Raw genomic sequence first — 25,200 nt, 5'->3', positions numbered from 1 at the left:
ATGTGGTGGTGGAGGCCTATGAGACTGCATTTCTTAACTTGAAAGACCCTCTAATATCTATGTGAAGGCTCTCTAAGCTTCTTCCTTGCCTAACTAATCCATTGCAATGGAATTCAACCGGGGAGAAGATCATGGGCGCTATGGACCCATATTGGCGCGGACGTGGCAAAACATGTAAGCGTTAGGACATGAATAACCAATCCAACGGATCTGCAACACGATCTCCGCAATTCAGCGGTTCAGATTGTCCTACGTGCTATACATTGAATTTCAATCTCGACACCTTCATCACTTCATTAATGTGCGCAGACACACCGGGGAGGGGGAGAGAGAGAGAGAGAGAGAGCCTCCCTCAGTCCTTCCTCCCTTTTTGTGAGTGCTGGAGCGTTTATTGCGATTAAGCTTCATATGCATGGCTTTAACAGGCGTTTTTTAGACGATGAGCGCCTCCACCTCTCAAGGACAACCATTATCCCAGGTCTCTCTCTCTCTCTCTCTCTCTCTCTGTGAGTGTGTGTGCGCGTGTCTCTGTATTGTCCCTTCGCCCTTATTCACCGCAAGCAATTCAGATTTTCTTGCATTTCCGAGAGAGAGAGAGAGAGAGAGAGAGAGAGAGAGAGAGAGAGGCATTTTGGAATCTGATTGAATGAATGGATTTATAAGCTATGCGCAAACTTTGTATCAGAATACGCCAGTGGAACTAATTGTTGGTCTATTCAGTCTTCCTTCAGAAACAACAAGGAGGCTTCTAATCATGGTGTTGTGAATAGGATGCTCGATGAAACGGAGTGGGAGAAGCTAGCATCTTCTCTTCATTCCAAGAAAGTGCTGCAAGAATCCCTTCAAGAATCAACACCAGGTTCCATGGATGATCACCTAGTGGAGTTTTCTGAAGCTTTAAGAAGTTAGTGCTTCTGTTTTCCTTACCTGTGTGGTCATCTTTTATGATGAAGTATATATGTACCTATCGTGTTTGTTTCTCCTTTGGGGGTGAAATTACAACAAACAAGCAGACATGATGATTTTGCACTGCTCAAGCATTTGAGTTCTCTGAATGACATTTGAGAGCAACTTTTGTTTTTTATCACAGCTGACACTTTTCAAGTTTCTTTTACTTTTTTTTTGGCGATTAGCTTAGGACTGTGTGGAAGCCCTCCATTTTGAAAACAATGAAGATTTCTTGCGATATGATCTTACTCATAGTGTGCAGATACAGATAGGTGTGATGGGTTAATATCGCTGTTACACAGAAAAGGGTATTTTGGTTTCTTTTGGGCTTTATTGCATGTGGTACATTTTTTTTTTTTTTTTGTGGGGGGGGGGGGTGTACACGCGCGCGTGCGCACACACACACACACACGTAAAATGTAACTATCATCTTCTTTTTATGGATGTTCCTCATCACATTACTGATGCTCTGTCTCCATGGTTCTGCTTTGTGGGATTGGTTGGAGATGAGGAGAGCTGATTCGGCAGCCGTCAAGGAGATTGAGCATCAACTTCTAATCTGGAATTCTTACGTTCAAGATCAGGAGGGTTGACAGTTTGGTGAGTAGACTCACATAGATTGGCCAGTCGGGACAAGGGGTCGGCTTCTTACCTGTCTCGATCAATGCGATCTCATCCCCTTTAATTGCAGAGCACTACTCCATCTGTTGGGGGTTGCTACTCTATCACAAAGTTTGAGGATGCTATTTAGCTGAGTGGAGACAGCTTTGGCTATGGAGCTTTACTGATGCTTGACCATGAGGGACGGTTGGGCTGCTGCACTGTGCTGTAGATCTAAGCTATTTCTTGCATTCTCACAAATTGCAGACGATACTCACTATAAGCTGACTTTTGACACCATTATGCCCACTTGGATGTTACAGTTCTCCCTTGGAGCCCATTTGGTTGGTTGTCTCGATAGGGAAGTTGTCTTGTGCTAACCTGTTCTTCCTTGTTGCAACTGTTAGCAACTAGAGGCTCTTTGGCCTCTCTTGCCTATACAGGGACCTGGTAGAGTGGCCTCGGCCCTACTACTGTAGATCCCTTAGTGTCAGTTTCTTTGTTTGAGCACTTAAATGAAATGACGATGAGAATTTAAGCTTGAGTGCCTATATATTTTCTCACATTGCTCTCCAAGAAAACTCACGAATTTGGGGTCTTTATCTGACACTATAAAAGTAGGCATGCCATGTAGTCTGAAAATGTGCGAGACGAATAGCTTGGCAAAATGATTGGCTTTCACTATCTTCTTTACCAATAAAAAGTGAGCCTACTTGCTGGCTCTGTCTATTAGGGTCCAAATACCATCATGTCCACTGAGTTTTCCGGGGATCAAAGATAAAATCCATTGCTTTACTTTCCCAAGGTTGGAAAAGGTAAAGGCTGGAGGTGGAGTCGTTTTGCTGATTTGTGCCGGTCAAACTTCACTTTTTGACACACCAAGCAAGTGTGCACAAACTCGTCCAGGTCCTTCTCGAGTCGAGGCCAATAGAAATACTTTTCTACCCCTTTCAAGGTACCCTCGATGCCTTTATGCCCAACAAAAGGAGGACTAAGACACTTGGTCAAACTTGTTTCCTCAGACCATGCGTCACACACAACCGTGATCTGTAAACATTCTGAAATGTGCTCCAAGCCTCCAAGTATTTAATGTCTCCAACGAGTTAGAGCGTGTATCAATGCCAACAACTCTTTCTTGTATATTTGTGCAACCCTCTTAGGTCTTGAGAACATTCTACTCTCATAATCTATGACATGGCCCTCCTGCACTAAGACCGCTCCCTGACTGCTACCACAAGTGTCATAGTAACCTCAAACGACTGTTGTAAATCCTGCAATATCCAAGCAGGATGAGTCGTCAACTTCTCTTTGAGAGTATTGAATGCTGCAATTTTGGAGGGTCGCGTAGTGAACGGAACACCTTTTTGAGTCAATGAATGCAATCTTTGCAAACTTCCAAATAAATTGCCCATATTACGAGCACAAACCCAAAAAGCTTCGAACTTCGCGAATATTCTTAAGATCTAGCCAATTCCGAATGGTCTCTATCTTGGCTTGGTCCATCTGTGCACCTTCTGTTGAGACGACGTGTCCCAAAAAGTGTATCTCTGGCAGGAAGAACTCACTCTTCTTCCTGTTGATAACCAATTTGTGTTTTCATAGCGCCTCAAAATCCTGTAAGAGATGTTTCTCGTGTTCCTCTTCATTCTTGGATTATACGATGATGTCGTCAAAGAAGGTGCCCACAAGCTATCCATACTCTCTTAAATCCAGTCCATCATGTTGAACGTTGCAAGAGCATTTATGAGATTGAAAGGCATTACCAAATACTCGTACAATCTGAAGGATGTCCTGAACATGGTCTTGTATACATCTCTAGGAGCGTTCCTGATGTGATGGTAGCCACTTTTCAAATTGATTCTGCTAAAACAGGAAGAACCCTATAGTTTGTCAAGTATATCGTTGATCCTAGGTATTGGGAACCTATTTTTGATGGTGATTTTGTTGAGAGCTTTGTAGTCAATGCACATTTTCCAAGATCTATCTTTCCTCAAACAAGAAACATTGGTGAACAAAAAGGCGATGTAATAGGCTGAATTAGATCCTTTTTGAGATGTTCCTTTACATGACTCATTAATTCCTCATTTTGGGTTTTGCTCACTCTGTAAGGTGGCTGGATCGGTGGCATACTACCAGGATCAAACCAATCGAATGATCTTCAGGTCTCTCAAGAGGTATCTCCCCAAGCAAATCCTCAGATAAACAATTGGCGTGAGCTTGCAAGAATTCTTGGCGTTCTGTTTCTAACTCTAATAAATTGAAATTTTAAGTTCTTCCAAATCTCACAAAAAGATGGCGTAAACAAAAAGACCGTCACAAATTGATGACGTGGCATGACCACCTGGATAGTACGGATGGTGATGTGGATAGACAGTATAAATTTGCGTGATCTGCGCTGACTGTTGACGTGGCTTCCGTACGGATTTTCCGCGATTTGGGTTGACTTTTGACGTGGCTGTTGTACGGTTTTTTCGCAAAAAGTGTTGATAGCCGTTGACGTGGCAGAGTGTACGGATTTTCGCTAATTGCGCTGATTGCTTTTGGGTAGTTTTTGGGACCAGATGCTGCTTTTGAGTTTACTGCTTTTGGGGCATCCCTTGTTCTGAAGAATAAATAGACCTTAGGGGCCTCACTTTGCAGAGCATTTGGACGCAGAGGTCCTGCGGGTGTTGTACTTTGCTCAAGCATTAATATAAAAAGAAATACTAAAAGGGGCGCCATATTTTTGGGACCAATACCTCTGGGCATGGAACTATGCCGGATCGTGTCGACTCCAATTATTAAAGTGTGATAAAGTTGTGAAGTATTTTAAGTGATTCTCTCGTGTGTTGTGCCAGATTTTCGACGTGGGGTATCCAAGTCTGTGACTATCAGAGCATAGCCGATTTCTCTTCTACCGGGAAATCCGATCCTCTTATTGCGACACACATGTATTCAACCGACAAATCCCACAAGAATTAGACGAACCCACTCGACAACTCCGAATTCAGTGAAAGTACGAAAAATTCGAAGGGATAATCAGAACAAGAGTACGGGCCTTCACGGCCTACGGATTATCAATTGATGGAGATGCAGCATCAACAGTAGGTTGATGATTGTGCAAAGCAGATGCTTCAGTTTGCAAAGGATCCCAAGTATGCAAAATTTTTGACCCGGCACCCGATCGAGGAGGTGCATTCCCATTGGCAGAAAGCCATCGATTCCCCAATAAAGTCAGCCCTCTAGAAACCTCCTGTCCCACGGATGTTTACTGAAGATGAACTTGAGGACGTTGTTGAAAGAAGAGTCAACCAACCTTTGGGGGCAAAGAAGAAGTAATTGAAGAAACACAACAAGGGAATTGACTACCCGGTTATTTGGGCTGAAAATCCTCTTGCGAATGCAAGAAAAGAGAAGAAGCATGTACGCTTCGAAGGATTGTCTAGTTCGTCCTCAAATTCTTCTGATAGCTCGGACAACTTATCCTCTTTTGACTTCAGTGATGATGAGGAAAGAAGGGCAAGAAACGACAAAAGAACCAGAGAGTTGGAAAGAACAAGAAGAAGGCCAAGAAAAGCGGATCCGACACTTTTCTGACAGCTTTGATGAGGATTCATCCTCTTGTGAGAGTTTTGACTCCGATGACCATACGTTTTATTAAAAAAGGAAGCACTTTTACAGAGCCAACCAATATGAATTTCTCGAAGATAAGGGCAAAAAGACCAATGAATTCAAAGAGGGTGGACAAGCAGTAAAGTTTGAAACCGTTTTAGGGTTTTGAGATGCTTCCAAGGCTTTAGCCTTTATTCAATAGTTTGACATAGCATTTTTAGGAAGCCGCTATATAGAGCACTCCAAGATTAGGTGGGCAACATCATTTTTGGAAGGCAATGCACAAACATGGTGGTCCACTCTTCTTCTGTTAAGAGAAGAAGCACCAACAAAGTGACTGAAGTTCAAGAGACTCTTTATTTCTTTGTGGCTCACTGAAGAATACGAACGAGACGTGATTACTGATTGGAATCATCTTCAGATGGTCAAGGCAGAAACTTTGGATACTTATAGTGAGAGATTTTGGGATGTTTTTCTACGTGCTTCATCCTTTAAGAAGATGAGTTTCAAGCAGCAAATCGAGCGATTCTGTTGTGGATTGCCCAAAGAGATACGAGACTACTGTTTGTCACAGAAATTTGAGTCCGTACAGTAGTTGATGGGATATGCTAAGCAAGGCTTTGCTATGCATTCAGGTAACTTGACTTATCCATCGGGCGAACCTTCAACAAGTCATAATAGAAGCAGACGACAGAAAGATACACGACCTCGACTGACAGAAGAACAGAAAGACGAATGTTTCAAAACAGGAAAGTGTTTTGAATATGGGGAACAAGGACATATATCTGCACGGTGTCCCAAAAAGTCACAAGAACGAGAATGATTGATAGATGGAAAATAGAATTGAGGGAGTAGATACTTGCTCCAGAACAAAATACCAGATAGAAAATTACGAATGAATTGGCAATATTTTGCTTTGTGAATTTTTGGAATGAATTATTTGCCTCCATCTTCCACTGTGGAAAAGGATCTGTCACTTTGGATGCTTACTTGCAAAGCATTCTTAAGTTTGCACTGACAGAAACCAGGTCATTTGCTTTCTCCATTCCAAGTCGGTTTCTCTTTCTTGATGCAATGTGGCTATATACACTCCAAAATTGCTCCAAGCAAGAGGAGCTAACCGCTTGGCTGAGAATGCGGAGGGCAAGTCGTTGAAGATCGGGACCATCTAAACCATTTTCTTGTCACCACAAGACGAAGGAAATCTTGGTGCGATGAATTTGGGAATCGACTGTCCCAAATGATCCTCGTATATCCCTATAAAATGCAAGCTGATCCTTGATTTTGCGTTGCATGTCACGATCAGTGTGAAGCTTCTTCAAGATAGTGTTGCAATGTGTGCACCCTGGAACTCTGGGTCCAACACAAAAGCTGCACCATGAAGAGGTGAACTGCAGGCATTTCGCTTGCTACTGCAAAGCTCTTTGATTTCTTTGAGCCTATCTGGGTCCTTCTCATGATCTCCAAGCGCCTTGACCATGCGATCCATTGCTTGATAGACCTTGCCAGTGCAAGGTTGCATACCATCCATCACTCTAAGCGAGTGGATCACTGGTTTCACCATTTTGTCAATAGTCTTTAGAGACTCCCAAAACTTAGGATCCTCTACCTTCCCTGTACAAAGGATCCCTGCGAATGTACTTGCATGGGAAGTCTCAGAAAACTCTATACTGATGAAGAGCTACCGCACTGCACTTTGACACTCTACAAAGTGGCTTACCATTAGATAGTTGTAGGCGAAGCAGGTCTCACAATACTTTAGAAGCACTTTGCCCCCTGACCGCTTCAAGGACTTGGCTCGAAGTATGTTGTGGTTGTTGATGAAAGAAACCACCTTGGACGTGGATGCAATGAGAGGCTCTATCCAAGGTAGTTTGTTGAAATCCTTCAAGAGGTTGTTAAGGCAATGTGCCATGCAAAAGGACACAGTGTGAGGATAAGCGCCTTCTCCGGCTGCCCTGTTTGATGCCTCCCCATCGATGACTAGACCTATCACAAGGTCCGACCAAATGGTCTCTACGGCGGAGGCCCACTCACTCGCAAGGACATCTGCTGATTTTCTTGTCTCCGTGGCGTTATGGGAGTGGGCAAAATACATCTCCTCTTTAGAATAGGCAACAATGCCATGGATGAACCTCCTCCTAGTGTTGCTCCATCCATCCGGAATGAGGGTCACGCAATACTTCGTCCATTGCCTCTTCATGTTGAGTGTTGCTATCTCCCCAACGGCCTTGTCTCTGTCTCTATCGAGTAGAGTAGTACGGAGGGCCTCGGAAGAGGGTGGCACGTAGCGTGCCCCATTCTCTCCAATCCTTGTGTACATGGTCTTCAAATACTTCGACCAAGACATTGCACACAAGAGGTATTAGTACTTACTATTTAGACGAGAATGAGAATCGAGATTGTATGAAAGTGATAATAAGTCTTACCGAGCCTTTATGAAGGGGATGTGATCATGATAGAAAAAGCGGGCAACACTTGCTTCCACATCCTCCTTCCTTTTTGGATCCCAAGTGGTATGTAGGGTGCGTTGTTGAGACTGGGAAGTGGAGACCAGAGTAGTATTAGGCATTGAAAATGGTGATCGAAATGATGTCACCGCCGTCTCTGTCGCTGCCGCATTATTATCACCACCAACCGATGAAGAAGGTGTAGAAGAGGGAAAAACCAAGTTGTTGGGGTCGATTGCGGGATGCTTAGGCCTTGCCACTTCTTTCTCTTCTTTGTTGGCTTTGATGGTAGCATCCTTGGCTTCAAATACCTTCAACAATTGCTCGTTGCGGCCTTGCATATTGTTACTTGTTGTCCTTCTAGCTTAAGGAGGTGAGCACGGACTTTGGTTGTGCCAGATTGGCGTTCGAAGCCGCATAGTTTGCACTTCCATGCGCGTGCACCACCGGACTTTCCCAACACTCTGGAATGCACTTCATCCCACCATGATGCTTCGTCCTTCTTCTTCTTGGCACCCAAGGGGTCACGTTCGCTTGATGCGGAAGCTTGTGCAATAAGTGATGAGATTCGACTCTCGAGAGAGGAAGGAATCGAGAGCGAGAGAGAGAGAGAGAGAGAGAGAGAGAGAGAGAGAGAGAGAGAGAGAGAGAGAGAGAGAGAGAGAGAGAGAGAGAGAGAGAGAGAGAGGATGATGGAGCGGTGGAGAGTGAGGGAGAGGTGGAGTCTTGACTCTCAAGCTTAAGCCTTGAGGCGCAAGTGAGAGGGAGAGAGGTGATGAATGATTGAATCATGACTCGAGACTCGAGAGAGCTAGAGAGGTGGAGCTTGAGGGAGAAGTGGTGCGGCAAGCCTCAAGGTTGAGCCTTGAGGCCCAAGGGAGGGAGAGAGAGTGCCTTGGCTTGATGAAGAGGTGGAGAAGGCTTAAAGGCTTGAGGAAAGTTGAAACAACCGGCTCTTGCCTTGACCCTTGAGGGAGATAATAGATGTGCCTCATTGCCTTGAGTCCCTTGGCTTATATAGGAGAGGAGAAGACCCCCTCCCCCCCCCTCTTAAACCTCTGAAAGGCGCCCAAAAAAACCCCAACAGTCGGACTTTTCAAACTGTCCAATGGCCAGATTTTTTGAAAACTGCGGTTCCGTTCCCGTTCTGCCAGCCATTCCGGTTACAGAAAATCCGGGAACGTCATTTCGCCCGTGTATTCGTTCTGGCCCCCTGACCTAGTTGGGAACGCGTTCCGGGAATGGGAGGGGCCCGTTTCGCCCGTTCCCTGTCACTCTGCTAATAAGTTTGGGGTCGGGACCCGAAGATACTTCACATAAAATTCCATTCGGTCTACTCTTTTGTAGTGCTGGTATTAGGGTTCAGAAAAGCACACGCCTGATGCTCTGATACCATTGTCACAAGACCGGCACCACGTGCCAATAGAATAAAACAGACTGAACAGACTTTTAGCACTTCAATAACAACTGAAGTGAGAGAGAGAGAGACGACACGTGACACGGAGTGGCGGAATTCCACCCATAGAGTATTGGCCCTAAACCTTGGCGCCCCTTTTGGTATTTCTTTATATTGCATCAACACAATACAAGCTGGTACTCGAAGATACTTCACATAAGTGGCTAATAAGTCTGGGGTCGGGACCTAAAGATACTTCACATAAAATTCCAGTAGTCTCTGGTTTTCTCTATCTGCTCTTTTGTAGGACCGGTATTCTGGTTCAGAAAAGCACACGCCTGATGCTCTGATACCACTGTCACGAGACGGGCACCACTTGCCAATAGAAAAGAACATACTAAACAAACTTTTAGCACTTCAATACCATCTGAATTGAGAGAGAGAGAGAGAGAGAGAGAGAGAGAGAGAGAGAGAGAGAGAGAGAGAGAGAGAGAGAGAGAGAGAGAGAGAGAGAGAGAAGACACGCGACACGGAGTGGCGGAATTCCATCCCAGAGAGTATTGGCCCCAAACCTTGGCGTCCCTTTCAGTATTTCTTTATATTGCATCAACACAGTACAAGTCGATACTCGAGGATAATTGGCTAATAAGTCCGGGGTCGGGACCCGAAGATACTTCACATAAAATTCCAGTAGTCTTTGGTTTGCTTTGTATACTCTTTTGTAGGAGCGGTATTAGGTTTTAGAAAAGCACACGGGTGATGCTCTGATACCACTGTCACAAGACGGGCACCACGTGCCAATAGAAAAGGACAGACTAAACAGACTTTTAGCACTTCAATAACAATTGAACTGAGAGAGAGAGATGACACGTGACACGAAGTGGTGGAATTCCACCCCAGAGAGTATTGGCCCCAAACCTTGGGTATTTCTTTATATTGCATCAACACAGTACAAGCCGGTACTCGAAGATACTTCACATAAGTGGCTAATAAGTCCGGGGTCAGGACCCAAAGATACTTCACATAAAATTCCAGTAGTCTCTGGTTTGCTCATTTGCTCTTTTGTACAACCGGTATTAGGGTTCAGAAAAGCACACATCTGATGCTCTGATACCACTGTCAGAAGACGGACACCATGTGTCAATAGAAAAGAACAGAGTGAACAGACTTTTAGCACTTCAATAACAATTGAACTGAGAGAGAGAGAGAGAGAGAGAGAGAGAGAGAGAGAGAGAGAGAGAGAGAGAGAGAGAGAGAGAGAGAGAGAGAGAGTGGCGGAATTCCACCCCAGAGAGTATTGGCCCCAAACTTTGGCTCCCCTTTTGGTATTTCTTTATATTGCATCAACATAGTACAAGCCGATACTCGAAGATACTTCACATAAGTGGCTAATAAGTCTGGGGTTGGGACCCGAAGATACTTCACATAAAATTCTATTAGTCTTCGGTTTGTTGTATCTACTCTTATGTAGGACCCGTATTAGGGTTCAGAAAAGCGCACGTCTGATGCTCTGATACCATTGTCACAAGACGTGCACCACGTGCCAATAGAACAGGACAGACTGAACAGACTTTTAGCACTTCAATAACAACTGAACTGAGAGAGAGAGAGACGACATGCGACACGGAGTGGCGGAATTCCACCCCAGAGAGTATTGGCCCCAAACCTTGGCGCCTCTTTCGGTATTTCTTTATATTGCATCAACACAGTACAAGCCGGTACTCCAGACTCTGCACCTTCTCCAGGAAGCATGCCAAAGAATGAGCCCATGGCCTCATATTTAAAGGCCCTAGGCCCAACAACAATTTACATGAAAAGCCTTCAAACTCAAAAGCATATGGTCCAAAAGCAATGCCCAAAAGCTGCCAGCGTAAATCACAGAAATCCATACAACTGCCACGTCAGCAATCATCCCAATACGCAGAAATCCGTACAGTCTGCCACTTTGTCAACGCAAAGTAATAGGCTTGGACACCTAAGTGAGAAATCAATAGCAATACACAAAGAGAAACTACAACTATTTGAGAGAGAGAGAGAGAGAGAGAGAGAGAGAGAGAGAGAGAGAGAGAGAGAGAGAGAGAGAGAGAGAGAGAATCAGAGATAGATACATTATCGTCCTCGGAGGTCAAATATGACCTATGGGACCAAGAAAACATACATAACTGGACCTCTTACTAGAGGAGTACATGGAGAATCATGACTACTGTGGATACAAAAAAACTGTGACATATGTACTTAGGGGGGGAAGAGGGAAAAAGTGGCTTGGGAGTTTTTGGAGCCCGAAAGTCCTTGACGATGGCCTTGCTGCCTCGGTAGACAACCCATTTGCCAGCTGCTTGCGCTTCTCGAACCTTTTGGAGTTCTTGTTTTTTGACTTTGAGTTGGGAAGGGGTGAAAGGCTCACTGATCTATACTTTGCTGCCCTTGAGAAGTCGTCCTTGGTGTAGAAGTGCTATGCGTGCCTCTTTGGTTTTGAAGACAAGGATGCGTTGGTTGGTTTGTCGTGGTGAACCTTTTCAATTGTGTTGGGATCAAGCTTGGTTGGGTGAATGGCTTGGTTGAGCTTGTCTAGTGTCGAGGTGTAGTTGTCGCTCTCCTTGCACCAAGTGGAGGGCAAGCCACCAATTTGGACAGAGAGTGCGAGTCCTTCCTGTCGGCGGCGTTCTTGCATACATTCTTCCACTTTGGAGGAGACGACAACGGTTGCTTGTTGAACTTGGTTGGCAAGGTTGGCCACGCTTGCGGTGAGGGTGTGCTCGACGTCGTTTGCTTTGGTGAGAAGTTGCTCGTTGTCGACTTGCTTTTGGGACTCCAAGGAGGAGAGACGAGTCTCAAGGGCTGCTATACGCACGTTGAGTTGGGCATTCTCGTCTTTGAGTTCTTGAATTTGGAGGTGAAGGTGGTCCACTCGTGGGGTGGACACGAAAAGACGAGTCCGCTTGATGGGGGAGAGAGAGCCTGCGCCTTGCATCGCAGCTTGGAGAAGCACTATTCGCGGGGAAAAGCCTTGAGCGTCAGAACGAGTTCGAAACTCTGCCTATTCTTGTGAGAAGAAGCTTCTCTGTTTAGGGTTGAAGAGGCGTTTGTTTACTGTTTACTGTGTGTGATAGGGTGCTAGTGTTATTTTGTTGGTGGAAGGGCAAAGCAAAGCAAATCAAATCAAATCGGGTTGAAGCCAGGGCGTGCAGTCGAAGGAACAGTCACCGAAAATTGCAAGCAATCGTCGAGGTATAGGCGGCTAACATGCAGGCAGTCGTTGAGTGGGTAATGCTTGGGAGAAGAGGAGTGGGGGCGGAGCTATGGGACTGAAGGCACTCCCACAGGGCTGCCCCTCGCCCCAGGGAGGCCGATGCGATGAGGAGGAGGAGTTCTGCCTTCGGCTAGGCTAGGGTTGAGAGAGAGAGAGAGAGAGAGAGAGAGAGAGAGAGAGAGAGAGAGAGAGAGAGAGAGAGAGAGAGAGAGAGTCAACATGAAGCGGTGGAGTTTTGCTTCCAGATGCATTGGCCCCAAAGATTGGTGCCAGTACAAGCACCAAGTACCTGCAGTACCTCAACATGTTAGCCTTTTCCACCATCACCTCCAACAAGTTACAACCCTGGCATGCCAACCTAGCATCAGTCTACAATATGAGATCCAGCCTGCAGTACCAGATCAACACTAATGGTAGCAGTTTTCAGCCATTACTTCCCCGTATTGTTGCAAATATAGCAGTCACTCCAGCGTTTTGAGATTCAGCCCTTAGTTCAGCCAATGTTTTTCAATTGTCAGCCCACCCTCGATGTTGGCCATAGTATATCAGCCATAGCCTCGTCAACGGTTGCAGATCCCGTTAGTTCCACTAGTGTTTTTGCATTTCTACCCTTAGCCTCGCAGATCCAAGCATCAATAGCAAGATCGCATCAGCAAAAACTCAACGTCTAGGGCCATTGTATCAACATTTGTGCAATCTAAAGCACCTCTCTAGCGATAGAGAGTCGCTAGAGAGGGGGGCCCCTTGGAGGGGGGTTTGGGACTCCCCATCCGATGTTAGTCTCCTGTCTCTGTTACTCGCAGAACCTTCACGCACAGTATCATTCTCTCTTCTTTCTCGAGTCTTTGCACATCTCTCATTCAATAAAAGGAACGTTAGTACACATTGAGCACTAATCTTGAGCATTCACCATCAATTACTTCCGCTGCACATTACATTGGCATTAGAGGTCTTTGGCAGTGTTCAACATTATCATTCAAGAAAAGAACCCAAAGGACCTCTCTCAGATTATTTTCTCAAAGAATCTTCGTATCCCTGGCCCAGACTTATTAGCCACTCTCACCCTTAGTCCATCGTGCATCGGACACGCTCTCGTCTTCAACGCTTTGTCTTAAGGACCATTAAGCTATAAAAGAAGCACAATATTTTTTTTTGCTTGGACATGGCGATCAATATATTCTGTGTTGTTGAAGAGTGGCAGGTAACTCAGAAAAGAGGGCTTGTCCAACCTCCCCTCGCTCCTCTTTACCACTCATTGAGAGCAGACCTCGCACATTGCGACATGCCAATCAACGTGAGGTGGGAAAAAGCAACTGTGGTGTGAGCGCAAGGTGCCCAAGGGGTGCACCTGTAGGAAGGAATTGAGCTTGGATAAGCGAGAAGCCTTCTTCATTGTAGATTGCAAGTAGTACTAGGTACCAAGAACCCCAATTACTGCAAGTACCCAAGTACCCTAAGTACCCAAGAACCCCAAGTACCCTAAGTACCCAAGAATCCCATGTACCAGAGTACCCCAAGTACCCTAGTATTCAGTGCATGGTCATCACCTCGAAGCGTAATGGATATTTTGCATGAAGGTGATGAGTGTGAAATAGGAGAAGAAGTCCCTACACCGGGAGGACCATTTCCGGATCCTCATCTATGCCATAGATTGCACCAAATTCCATGGAGGCTTTGGTAAAGTCCATGATGGAGATGATGGTACATCAAGAGGTTCAACGAGTAGTAGTCGAAAGGAAAAGGAAGCTCAACGAGCTGCAATTGAAGGGCAAAGGAAGCTCAAGGAGCCGAAGTCAAAAGGAAAAAGGAGGCTCAACGGGCCGCTGCGGCAAGGGAACGCATGGCTCGCCGCTCTAGAGAGGGAATGTGAAGCTCAACGCATAGTGGCTGAAAAGAAGGTGGTTGCTATGGATCTAGTACGCGAGGTGCTGCGAGACCAATGCGTGCAAGACTTGGTCTTGCGCGTGCTCTCCTTGAAGAGCAAACCACTGAAGGAGGCTAACGAGTCATCACGTAGACCATGTAGAGTGACGGCTCCAACAATTTAGTCACTGAAAAGTTGACTTTCAGTAAGTTTGATTTACTCTCGGTTGCATCAATTTAACGCTTACTTTGGTACTACTAAGAAAAGCAGTAACACTAAAGTTTTGACTGTTGCTATGTATTTATCAAGCATCGAGTGATGCAATTAATTGATATCAAGCTTGGCAAGAGGCACAATTGGCTGAGCATCTTGAGCATGCCGTGGATGGCAAACCACTGTCTTATAGCTGGATTGACATCCAAGACAAGCTCAAGGCTCGTTTTATGGCAGCGTAGTACCTTGATCAGCTGAAAGAGGATTGGAGAGGCTAGAACTCTTGTTATGTCTTTTTCTAACTGTATTTTGCAGATTGGTGTTCAATTGTGTAAGTTAGATGAGGATCGCAAGGAGGCTTTCCTCTTTGGTTTGGACGAGTACATTAATACAATGTCCAAGTTTTCGACCCTAAGGACTACAATGACGTTAGGATAAGCAAGAAATGAAGCACAACAGAGGTAAGCCTAAGGAGAGCAAATCATCTTCAAGTACCACGCAAAACCCTCAAAACCAACAGAATGATAAGAACAATGGTAAGAACCACAATACCTCTTCTTTTCAGTCTTCCACTACACCTAGAGCACAAAACTCCTTACTAAACAATGATAGTAAAAAAAGACTAAACCTGATGAAAAATATGCTCAAGGAATAGTATGCGGTTGGTTAAGTCTTGAAGAATGAATTGAATATGGGAAGGAAGGAAGATGTTTTAAGTGTCACACTAAAGGTCACATGAAAAGTGATTGTCTTAGAAAAGAACCCACAATACTTATTATAGAAGAGCCACATCTTTTGTTAGTGTCATAAAACTAATGTGCCCCACGTTTCTAATGACGAGTCTCTCATGAAGTGTGATGGTCATGTGAATGGTCAACGCATTGTGATCTTGTTTGATCGTGGAAGTATGCATGATGTGATTCTCTTGTGAATAGCGGCACGCTTAGAAGGTATTCCAACAGATGACATTGTAGTTTTTGGATTTGCTCCTGGCATGTACTCTTCAATCACGCATGAATGGCGTAAAGGAATAGTCTTAGTTCAATTCACAGATTTTTATCGTTGTTTGTGGTTTCTCCTCCCTCTGGATGTGATGATTTTCGGCATTAAGTGGTTTTGTGAGCTTAAGCCGCAAGTTGATCGGAAAGATAACACGCTCATTATCTCTATCACGAAGGGGCCTCTCTTGTGGTCATTCACTGTGAGCATATTCTTTGTAATTAACTCTCACTTTCATGTTTTGAAAGGGGATAAACCACAAATTCAGTAGCATCTCTCAATACACAGTAAAAAAGAATCGGTCATTGCATGGAAAGGAACTTCTCTCCGCCATTCATTCTCTACAACATGAGAAGCATTTTTTGCATGATAGAGATTCGATTGTTTGTAAGAATCATCAAGCCCTCAAGTGGCTCCAGTCTATACCAAGTATACCTTGGAGTGACCGTCAAGCTAGATGATTCCAATCTTGTAAGCAATTTGGTGGTTTAATTGATTATGTTCCTAGTAAAGCTAACCCAATTTCAGAGATGATCAATCATGTAGGAGAAATCTTGGCTCTCGAGTCAAGGTCCACAAAACCTATCCTTTGTTCGCAAAAAAAGTCGGTATATATTTTGAGTCTCTCATTCGTGACAGTCTCTTGTATTTTCGTCACTGTTTTTGCGTCTTACCTTCTTATAAGAAATCCATATAGCACGATGCACATGATTCACTCACGGATTAGCACAGAAGCATGGAGATCTTTTTAGGAAAGGTAGAAAGTTTGCATTCAAGGAATACCCAATGTTTCACCATTTTAGATCATGTCAATAAATTTTGCATGCTCATTCCTTGGTAGGACTTAGTCACAACACAAGTATTAGTAGGATTATCCATCAAGCATTAGTTTTTTGTTTGTGTTTTTTTAGAGGTTATAAATTCGGGTAGAAAAGTATTAGATGGCATTTTTTGCAAGAAAGTATGATACTCTGTCACTTGTTTTTGCATTTCGTCTACAGTTTTTTAGGAAGCATAGTCCATTTCCAGGCATGAAAAAAGTAAAAGATGTGTTTATGAATTTGCGGTTACCAACTCATTACCAATACACACCATTATTTGTTTTTTTGGTTGACATTGTTTTAGGGAGATCCCCCAACGGAAATTTTTGAAGAAACCGAACTCGAGATTGTAGACGATGTTGAAGACATGCAGCCGGAGCAGATTATTCTGCATCGCTTTCGGCGCGGTTGAAAGAAGCAAGCACTACTGTCAGGTGCAGCGGAAGTGTTAAAGGATTTAGCTCGGATCTAGTACTTCGCACAAACACAAGGTTACTTTCCTTCACTTGCAAGAATTGAACTAAACTAATTGAATGAAAGAGAGAGACGTAGAGAGAGAGAAAAGAGACCACACCAATCTTCTTGAGAGAGGCCTTGGCAATTCTTATAAAGGCTCTTGGCCCAAAAGCAGTACATGAAAAGCTACAAGTCCAAAAGCATCTTGCCCTAAAAGCTAGTGCTGCAAGTTGCCGCAAATCGCGGGGGTCCATACGTTGTGCCACGTCAGTAGTCTATTGCAAAGCGCGGAAATCCATACACTGTGCCACGTCAGTTTTTATGTAAGTGGGACCTCCTGCTTTTACTTTAATGTCTTGTGCCTCTTTGGACAAGGTCCCATAAGTTGGAGAAACTAGCCTTTAAAACAATAGGCTGCTCGGCAAGACCTCAAAGTTTGGTAAAACTTCATCTGCCTCTTTCACTAGGGTTTGGGCCCCTCTTTGTCCGGAGTCCATCCATTAGGTCATACCAGGTCATCACTTTGTGACACAACCTGTGACAATGGAGTGGGGTGGCTCCCCTCTTGTGGAGTCTGCACCTATGAGATTCAACCTACTGATTCATCGATAACATTCGGGATAGTCGTTGCTAAACCAAAAGCCTCAAGGTAAAGCTCTAGTATCTGAGGAGAATTTGCTAAGTCCTCCTCCTCTATCCACTTGGCGTCGAGAGCCGGATGATTTCTGAACTTGACTAAATAATGGTGGTCCACCTTACCTTTCACTTTCCTTTCTTTTGTGCTAGGACGTGTTCTGGAACGAGAATCTCTCCCGCTCAGGTTGCTCATTTGGCTCCTTGTCCTCTGGTACTTCACTTTTGAAAGGTCTCAATAGACTCACATGGAATGCATTGTGAATCTTCCAAGTATCTGGTAACATCAGTCGAAAGGATACACCATTTATTTTTTTCTTGTACTTGGAAGGGCCCATGGCATTGGAGTGAGGGAAGGGAAGAGGAAGAAGAAGTAGCACACGAGAAAGAAGTACTTTCCTCACCTTAGATTACTTTTGAAGCTTAGCTTAGCATAGTAATATAGATGGTAGAGAAGATGAGCATGCCATTGAAGCTTGGCTCTTGGTTGGTTTTGCATTCCATAGCCAAGAGGTGTTGGTGTAGGCTCGTTACTTCTCAAGCTTGGAGAAGGAGATGGAGTTCTTGCTCAACACAATGAGAGAATGTGTGAGAGTGTGTGTGTGTGTGTGTGCGTGTGTGTGAATGAGCAAAAAGCAAGTCCTCTCCTAGCCTTGGTCGGCCCCTCTCGCTCCCTGCTCCTTGCCTCTCATTGGCTCATGCCATGCTTAGCCAAGATCATAGACATAGTACTTCAGCAAGGCCAAAACCACTGAGCTGGCTATCTTCGATTGCCCATTTTTCTGTGGATGAAATGAGGACGAGAACATAAGCTGAGTGCTTATATACTCCCACATTGCTCTCCAAAACAAGCTTGTGAATCTAGGTCCTCTATCTGACACTGTTAGAAATAGATAGAGGCATGCTATGTAATCGGAAATTTGTGAGAAACAATTTGGCTTATTGATCGGCTTTAACTGTCTTCTTTACTAGTATGAAGTGAGCCTGCTTATCGTTATTGAATTTGTCGATGACGGTTCAAATATCATGCCCACTCCGAGTCTTTGGGAAAGGAAAGATGGATTCCATTGCTATACTCTCCCAAGGTCGCCTTGCAATAGGTAAAGGCTGTAGGAGTCCTCCCGTTTTATGCTTGTCAAACTTGACCTTTTGACACACCAACAATGTTGCATAGAAACGCGTTTCATACCCATATGAAACTCACGAAACTATTTCGAAACGTTTCTTTCATATGAAACACGTTTTTAATACCTTAACCCTACTTTACTTGAAAGTGGTTTCTATCGTGGAAATTTGTGTCCAATCATTTCGTATGTTTTGGAGAGTCACGTCTTTCTTATTTTGAGCACAAGGTGGATAGGTATGATAAGTACATTATGAAAAAACATTGAAAAATGTTGTGCAATATCGTCACGTCTTTCTTATTTTGGAGAGTCACGTCTTTCTTATTTTGAGCACAAGGTGGATAGGTATGATAAGTACATTATGAAAAAACATTGAAAAATGCTGTGCAATATCGGCAATTATATGAGTACCAAAAATTCTTTAGGTATTGAATAAAAAAAGACGTACATGTCTACTTATGCATGCTTGGACACATGTAAATGCATATACACATGTATGTACATATATACATCCATGTATACATTATAAGTACACAACCCTAGATACATGCATGCATGCATGCACCCATGTATGTGTGTGCGCGCATAAATAACAACTAGTATGTAAAGTATTGAATACCAATACGGTATTTATTGTACGGTATGGGAAGTCTGATAAATACGCCTTTGGAATGCAACCTTGTTTGAGTATTTGAATGCTCATTGGCTAATAGCTTGGATTTCTATGTTGTATCAGACTATTAATTCGAAATGGTGGAGATTGTAGTTTGTGGCATGCTCTAATTGTGAACTTATGTGTACTTGAATCTTGAAATTTAATAGATTGATAGTAATTTCCAACATGTGACGTGTTCTTTGGAATTTTTTTCTGCTTAATTGTGTCGATAAGGTTGACCGTTTTGAACCATGTTCATAGGAAATTTCATTGGATTAGTTAAGTATGGTTATATTTTTGAGTTTTTAATATACATATTTGGAACCCATTTCATACGTATGAAAGCTCGTTTCGTACGTAAGTTTTATTTGGACCTGGCAACACTGCACATCAAACAAGTGGATACAAACTAATCCACGTCCTTCTTGAGTTGACTCTTAGGGCAATATAAATACTTTTCAACCTTGCAAGGTACTCTCGATGCCTCTATGCCCAATAAAAGAAGGATTATAGCACTCCATCAACACCTTTTTCCTCATATCCCTAGTTACACAACAAATAACCTTCCTTGATAGTATAACCTGCAATTGTCTCTCCACTCTATATTTGGTCAAAGATGTTTGCAAAATTGGGATCTCTAGCATACCGATCAAGCATTTCTTCTAAGTTCTGGTGATGTGTCACGAAGTGATGACGTTGCATGCTTGCCTAACTAGAATTGAAACTTGTAAAACTGAGCTCGGAAAGATGGGCCGAGGGGCCTAACGAGGGTTAGGGATTCAAAATCCTAAACCCTACCAACATAAAGGACTTATGAGCATTGATCGAGGGGCCTAACCCAAAAATATCAAAAGCTTGACATCTAGGACTGATTTTATTAAAACGTGTTAACTATTGATGTGGCATGAGCGTACGGACTACTGACGTGGCATGATTGTATGGAATCTGACCAAATGCGTTGACAGCGCTCACGTGGCAGTTGTGCGGGTTTTCGCGTTTTGCGTTGGTCAGCTACTGGGAGATTTTGCGCATGCTTTTGGTAGTAGATGCTTTTCCGTGCAATGCCTTTGGATCAGATGCTTTTGGGGCTCGCTTTTGGTATTTCTGAGTCAGGGTGTGCAACAACGAAGCAATCTCCACAAATTTTCTAATGAATTGCCTTTAGTAAGAGCATAAACCCAAAAAGCTTCGAACTTCATGCACATTCTTTAGTTCTGGCCAATTCCGAATAGTTTCTATCTTGGTCGGGTCTGTTTGGACACCCTCTACTGAGACGATGTGTCCCAAAAAGTGTATTGATAGGAAAAACTTGCTCTTTCTCTCGTTGCCGACTGATCTGTGTCGTCACAATGCCTTAAAAACTTGTAAGAGATGATTCCTATGATCTTCATTTTTGGAGGATAAAATGATGTAAAAGAAGGTGCTCACAAATGGGCTGTCCTCTCTCAAATCCGGTCTATCATCTTGTTGAACGCTGTAGGAGCATTTGTGAGACCAAGAGGCAACACCAAATACTCATACAATTCGAAGGATGTCTTGAACGCTGTCTTGTATACATCTCCGAGCGATCCTGATCCGATGATAGCCACTTTTCAGGTCGATTATGTTGAAACAAGTAGAACCTTGTAGTCTGTCAAGTATATCAATGATCAAGGGTATTGGATACCTGTTCTTGATGGTGATTTTATTGAGAGATGTGTAGTTAATCCACATTCTCCAAGATCCATCTTTCTTCAAAACTAGAAGCATTGGTGAACAAAAAGGTGATGTGATGGGTTGAATTAGATCTTTTGGAGAAGTTCCTTTACTTGGTTTATGATTTCCTCATTCTAGGCTTTGCTTACTCTATAAGGTGACTATTTTGGTTCCGAACTTTCGGGTCAATCGTATGATCTTCCGGTCTCTCAAGAGGTAGCTTTCTAGGCCAACTGAAAAGAACAGACCGAGACAGACGTTTAGCACTTCAAACAACTGAACAGAAAGAGACTTCACACGTGACACAGTGGCGTAGTTCCACCCCCAGAGTGCATTGGCCCCAAATTGTGGCGCCCCTTGCTTCAACAAGGTACAACACTAGTGGCTCTGCTCTACATCTCCCGTGGGTAGAATGCCAAAGAGTGAGTTTTTGTACATATTTAAAGGCCCTTGGCGATCCAAAAGAAGCTACATGGAAACCAACAAGTTCTAAAAGCATATGGTTCCCAAAAGCTAGTGCCCTTAAGGGCTTGTCTGTACAACAACGCCAAATCTTTAGCTGTCACCGTGATTCGTGGGCGTTGGTATAGCTGCCACATCAGCATGTCAGTGCAAATCCCGGACGTCCATACAACAGGCCATACACAATTAGTGTGTGCGTGTGTGTATCTGCTTTAGGCCCAATCGACCAAGGTTCCATAAGTTGTTGGGGGTTAGGATTAAAATCCATACCCATTTTAATAATTTGGCCACTAGACAAGGATCTGTAATGATGTAGACTTCTTCTTCTTTTGCTAGGGTTTAGGTCCCTCGGCCAGGATTTGTAAGTTGGCTAGGGTCTTCACTGGCTTGACACGTCAGCAACTTGTGACATCCCCACTTCTTGAAAGAAGAGTAATTGTCCACGATTATATTTGCAAAACAACTCAAGTTAGATAAAAAATATCTGAGGGCGAGGGTCATTAAGTTTTCTCATTCCATATCGGAGCTCTTGATATTCGGAGCGATCACACCTAGATCATGTTGATCTTTAGAGGGTGTCTTGATGCACTAAAGTCACATATCCAAGCAATCTCACCCAATTAGGAAGATTCAGTGGTTTTCACATCATGATGTAACTCAAATGATTTCAGATGCATGTTACAGGACGTAGAAACATACAGTCACCGATGAACATCCTGCCCGCAAATAACCAACAAGGTCCGGACCATGAGCTATTCAACGACTCCCACATCACTACTACTGCAAATAACCTAAAAAGGTTCGGGCCATGAGATATAGAGGCCTTACAACCAAACGCTTCCTAGACTGCAGCCTGTGTCGCTTGAAGGTTCCAAGAGTAAATACTTCTCAGGCTGTAGCCAATTTTCTCTTCAATACTCCTCTCCAGAAAGCTCAAGCCATGAGTAAAACACAACTTTGCATTCACAATTTCCTCCTAAATACTCCTCCCAGGTAAGCTCAAGCCGTGAGTATTTAGAAATGTTTCCAAAAACATTGAAACTAGTATCAAAACATATTCAAGCAATCTTAAATCGACAGCAAGAAAAGTTCAAAACAGACAAAATCCATTTCAAACGTATTTCCAAACAACATTCTTAAGCAAATTTTAAAAAGTATCTAAATACAAAGCAATTGTAAATTTCATTTAGGGTTTTCTTTTGACAATCAAACTTTAAGGACGACTGGCTTGTCTATATTTACATCAAAGTGATAGTACGATTCCAGATTTGGATGCTTGCATCATTCTTGTCGTGCCAAGGCATGCCCAAGGGAGCGTTGCAATTACCCAATTTCATAACGTGGAAGTTTGGCTTTCCATGGTACCCTTGGATAGTGATAGGAAGGGAACCAATGAGGGGCACAACCTTTTGAGTTTGCCGTGTGGCTAACTCGACTCCAATTTCTCCAGCAAATTGGTGATACTCGAAGTCTGCCTGCTTGAGGAAGTTTGGATGGATAAAATTCTCGGTGGCTCTCGGGTCAACGAAGATAAGTGCTTTTAAGCCGTTGATTTTTCCATAAGCTTTGCATAATTTATTGGAACTTTCAAAATTGATTTTATAAATATTGGGAACAAGTCCAATCACAATTCTAGCTCTTTTGGCCGGAGGTTCTCCTGAGCGTCTATTGTGGGCTCTGAGGGTCTATTTGCTCTCTGGGGACAATTATAAAAATTATGTCTTGATTGAAAACATCCAAAACATATCGGCCTTCTTGTAATAGAGTTTCTCATTGCTGTAGCGTCAAAGGAGGCGTTTGGGTTGGATTTTCACGAGAATCTTGGGAATTTGTTCGTTGTGGTCGACGATTCTGATTATTTGCCGGTGAGTCTTTTGTAGTAAACTCTAGCTTCCCTTTCATCAGCTTGTATCTAACCGTAGCATGGTCCATAATTTCTTGCATTGTTGATACTTGTTTAGAGAGACAATTGGTGATGGCAATCCAACTGAATAGCACTCACATTGGTCCTCCAAGGGAATCAACTTGAAGAAAGACACCGGAAGATAAACATCGAGGGACCTTTGGTGGTCTTCCATGGATTCTGTGGAAAGTTTCCCTATTATGGCAGAATCTAGACTTCGAACAGAGAGGTCATGTAGCTTCGTGCAAAAATAATCTTGAAAGCGTGCAAGATATCTTTGATTCTTCTGCGTAGTTTCCCAAGGCATGGATGTTATCAAACTGTTGCAGGAACTGCGGGGCTTTCTTCCTATCTTTCACTTTTGAGAAAGTGAAACTTTTTATTGTAGTTCCTCTATCCTTGAAATCTTTTGGTTGATTTGATGCAATCCCATGATGTGGATAGTAATAAGGGAAACCATATGGGCTCCAACCATTGTAGGAGAAGGTGGTGGTGGGGGAAGTGGTGGCAACGACGGTTGCATCGAATCAAGGTCTAACAGTCGTACCATGTTTTGGAAAACTTCCCCAATTGGAATAGAAGACTGAGTAGGTTGTCAGTTAGAGGCTCTTGCACTTTCTGGTGCTGGAGGAGGTGGTACTGCTCGAGGTAACAAGGTGGGCAACATGTAATCGAGGAAATTGCTAAAAACTTTGCAGAACCGGGAGATTCTGATGAGGATGCTGCGAAAGTATGTCGTGGAGCTCGTCGAGGAGAAACTGCAGGTACTCTATAGAATCCAGAAAGTTAGAAACGCCATCTTTCCTTGTCTGCTCTTGGAAGGATTGGTATGCTTTCAGAAAAGCACAATTGAAGCTTTGATACCACTGTAACGGGACGGAGACCACGTGGCAATTGAAAAGACCAGACTGAGACAGACCTTTAGCACTTAGAACAACCGAATAGAAAGAAAGAGATATTACACGCGACATGGAGTGGCGTAGTTCCACCCCCAAAGTGCATTGGCCCAAATTGTGGCACGCATTTGAGTATTTCTTTATATTGCTTCAACGAGGTACAAAATTGGTGGCTGTGCTTTGCATCTCCTATGGGTAGAATGCCAGAGAGTGAGCCCTTGTGTCGGAAAGCACTTAAAAATATTTTGCTTTTTGAAATAAGCTTCTCAGAACCCAACTTTATTTTGTGCCCGCGTCTATACGCGTATTCCTTTTTTCCAGTTCGGATTTCTTGCCAGACCAATGGGATATTCCCTATCCCACCCTTTGTCACAAACTGTTGACGTGTCAAGCCATTGAAGAACGGAGCCAACTTGCAGATCCTGATCGAGGGGCCTACATCCTAAGTAAAGAAGTAGAAGCAGCAGAAGAAGTTTTACCAACTTGCAAAGTCTTGCTGAGTGGCCTATTTTTAGAGAGTTTCCGCAAACTTATGGGACCCCGTCTGATGGAGCCGAAGTGACCTAGAGATGTTAATATAAAGGAGGACCAACACACACTCACACACATGCTTATTTGCGTAGAAATTGTTGACGTGGCAGCCTGTACGGATTTTCGTGATTTACGCTAGGCAGTTTTCAGCGCCAGCTTTTGAGCCAATTGCTTTTGAGTTTCAAGCTTTTCATGTAAACTGCTTTTCAAGGCCAAGGGTCTTTAAATAAGTGCAGAGGGCTCAATCTCTGGCACGCTTCAGTGAGAAGAGTGTAGAGCACGAGTACCGACATTGTACTGAGTTCAAGTAATATAAAGAAATATTGAAACGGTTTGGGACCAATACTCTCTTTCAGTTTGAATTGTTATTGAAGTGCTAAAAGTCTATTCAGTCTGTTCTTTTCTATTGGCATGTGGTGCCCGTCTCGTGATAGTGGTATCAGAGCTTCAGGCATGTGATTTTCTTAAAGCATATTGGTCCTACCAAAGAGCAATAGAGCAAGATGGCGCTTCCAAGTTTTACAGGGGATTTTATTAAACAATCTTCGTGTCATGACCCCGGACTTATTAGCCACTCCCACCCTTATTTCATTGCGCATCGGACGCGCTCCAGTCTTCATCGCTGTGTCTTACAAGGCATAAGCCATAAAGATCACTTGCAAGAGAAGGATCAAGGATCTATTTCGAGCTTCTATTTTTCTCAGAGGCAGTGC

General features: G+C 43.6%; 1 protein-coding gene across 3 annotated transcripts in view; it reads left to right on the top strand.

The window, feature by feature from the left end:
* Positions 1 to 284: 284 nt before the first annotated feature.
* The window catches only part of NADK1 (NAD kinase 1), a 99,841-nt gene continuing 74,925 nt past the window's right edge, over positions 285 to 25,200 (top strand). Inside the window, exons 1-2 of one of the 3 annotated variants that reach the window (XM_086517682.1) lie at positions 307 to 478; positions 771 to 904. In XM_086517682.1, coding sequence (XP_086373808.1) covers positions 772 to 904 — 133 coding nt within the window. In that variant the 5' untranslated portion in view covers positions 307 to 478; position 771. Of the gene's footprint in view, positions 479 to 765; positions 905 to 16,436; positions 16,624 to 25,200 lie in introns of those variants that run through there. The other 2 variants (XM_086517681.1, XM_086517680.1) reach the window with 2 other exon arrangements.

This window comes from Adiantum capillus-veneris, chromosome 8 (assembly GCF_014529385.1).
Source record: "Adiantum capillus-veneris isolate H3 chromosome 8, ASM1452938v2, whole genome shotgun sequence".
In the NCBI taxonomy this organism is placed as follows: domain Eukaryota; kingdom Viridiplantae; phylum Streptophyta; class Polypodiopsida; order Polypodiales; family Pteridaceae; genus Adiantum; species Adiantum capillus-veneris.
The sequence above is the reverse complement of the archived record's forward strand: the minus strand, read 5'-3'. Positions and strand labels throughout refer to the sequence as shown.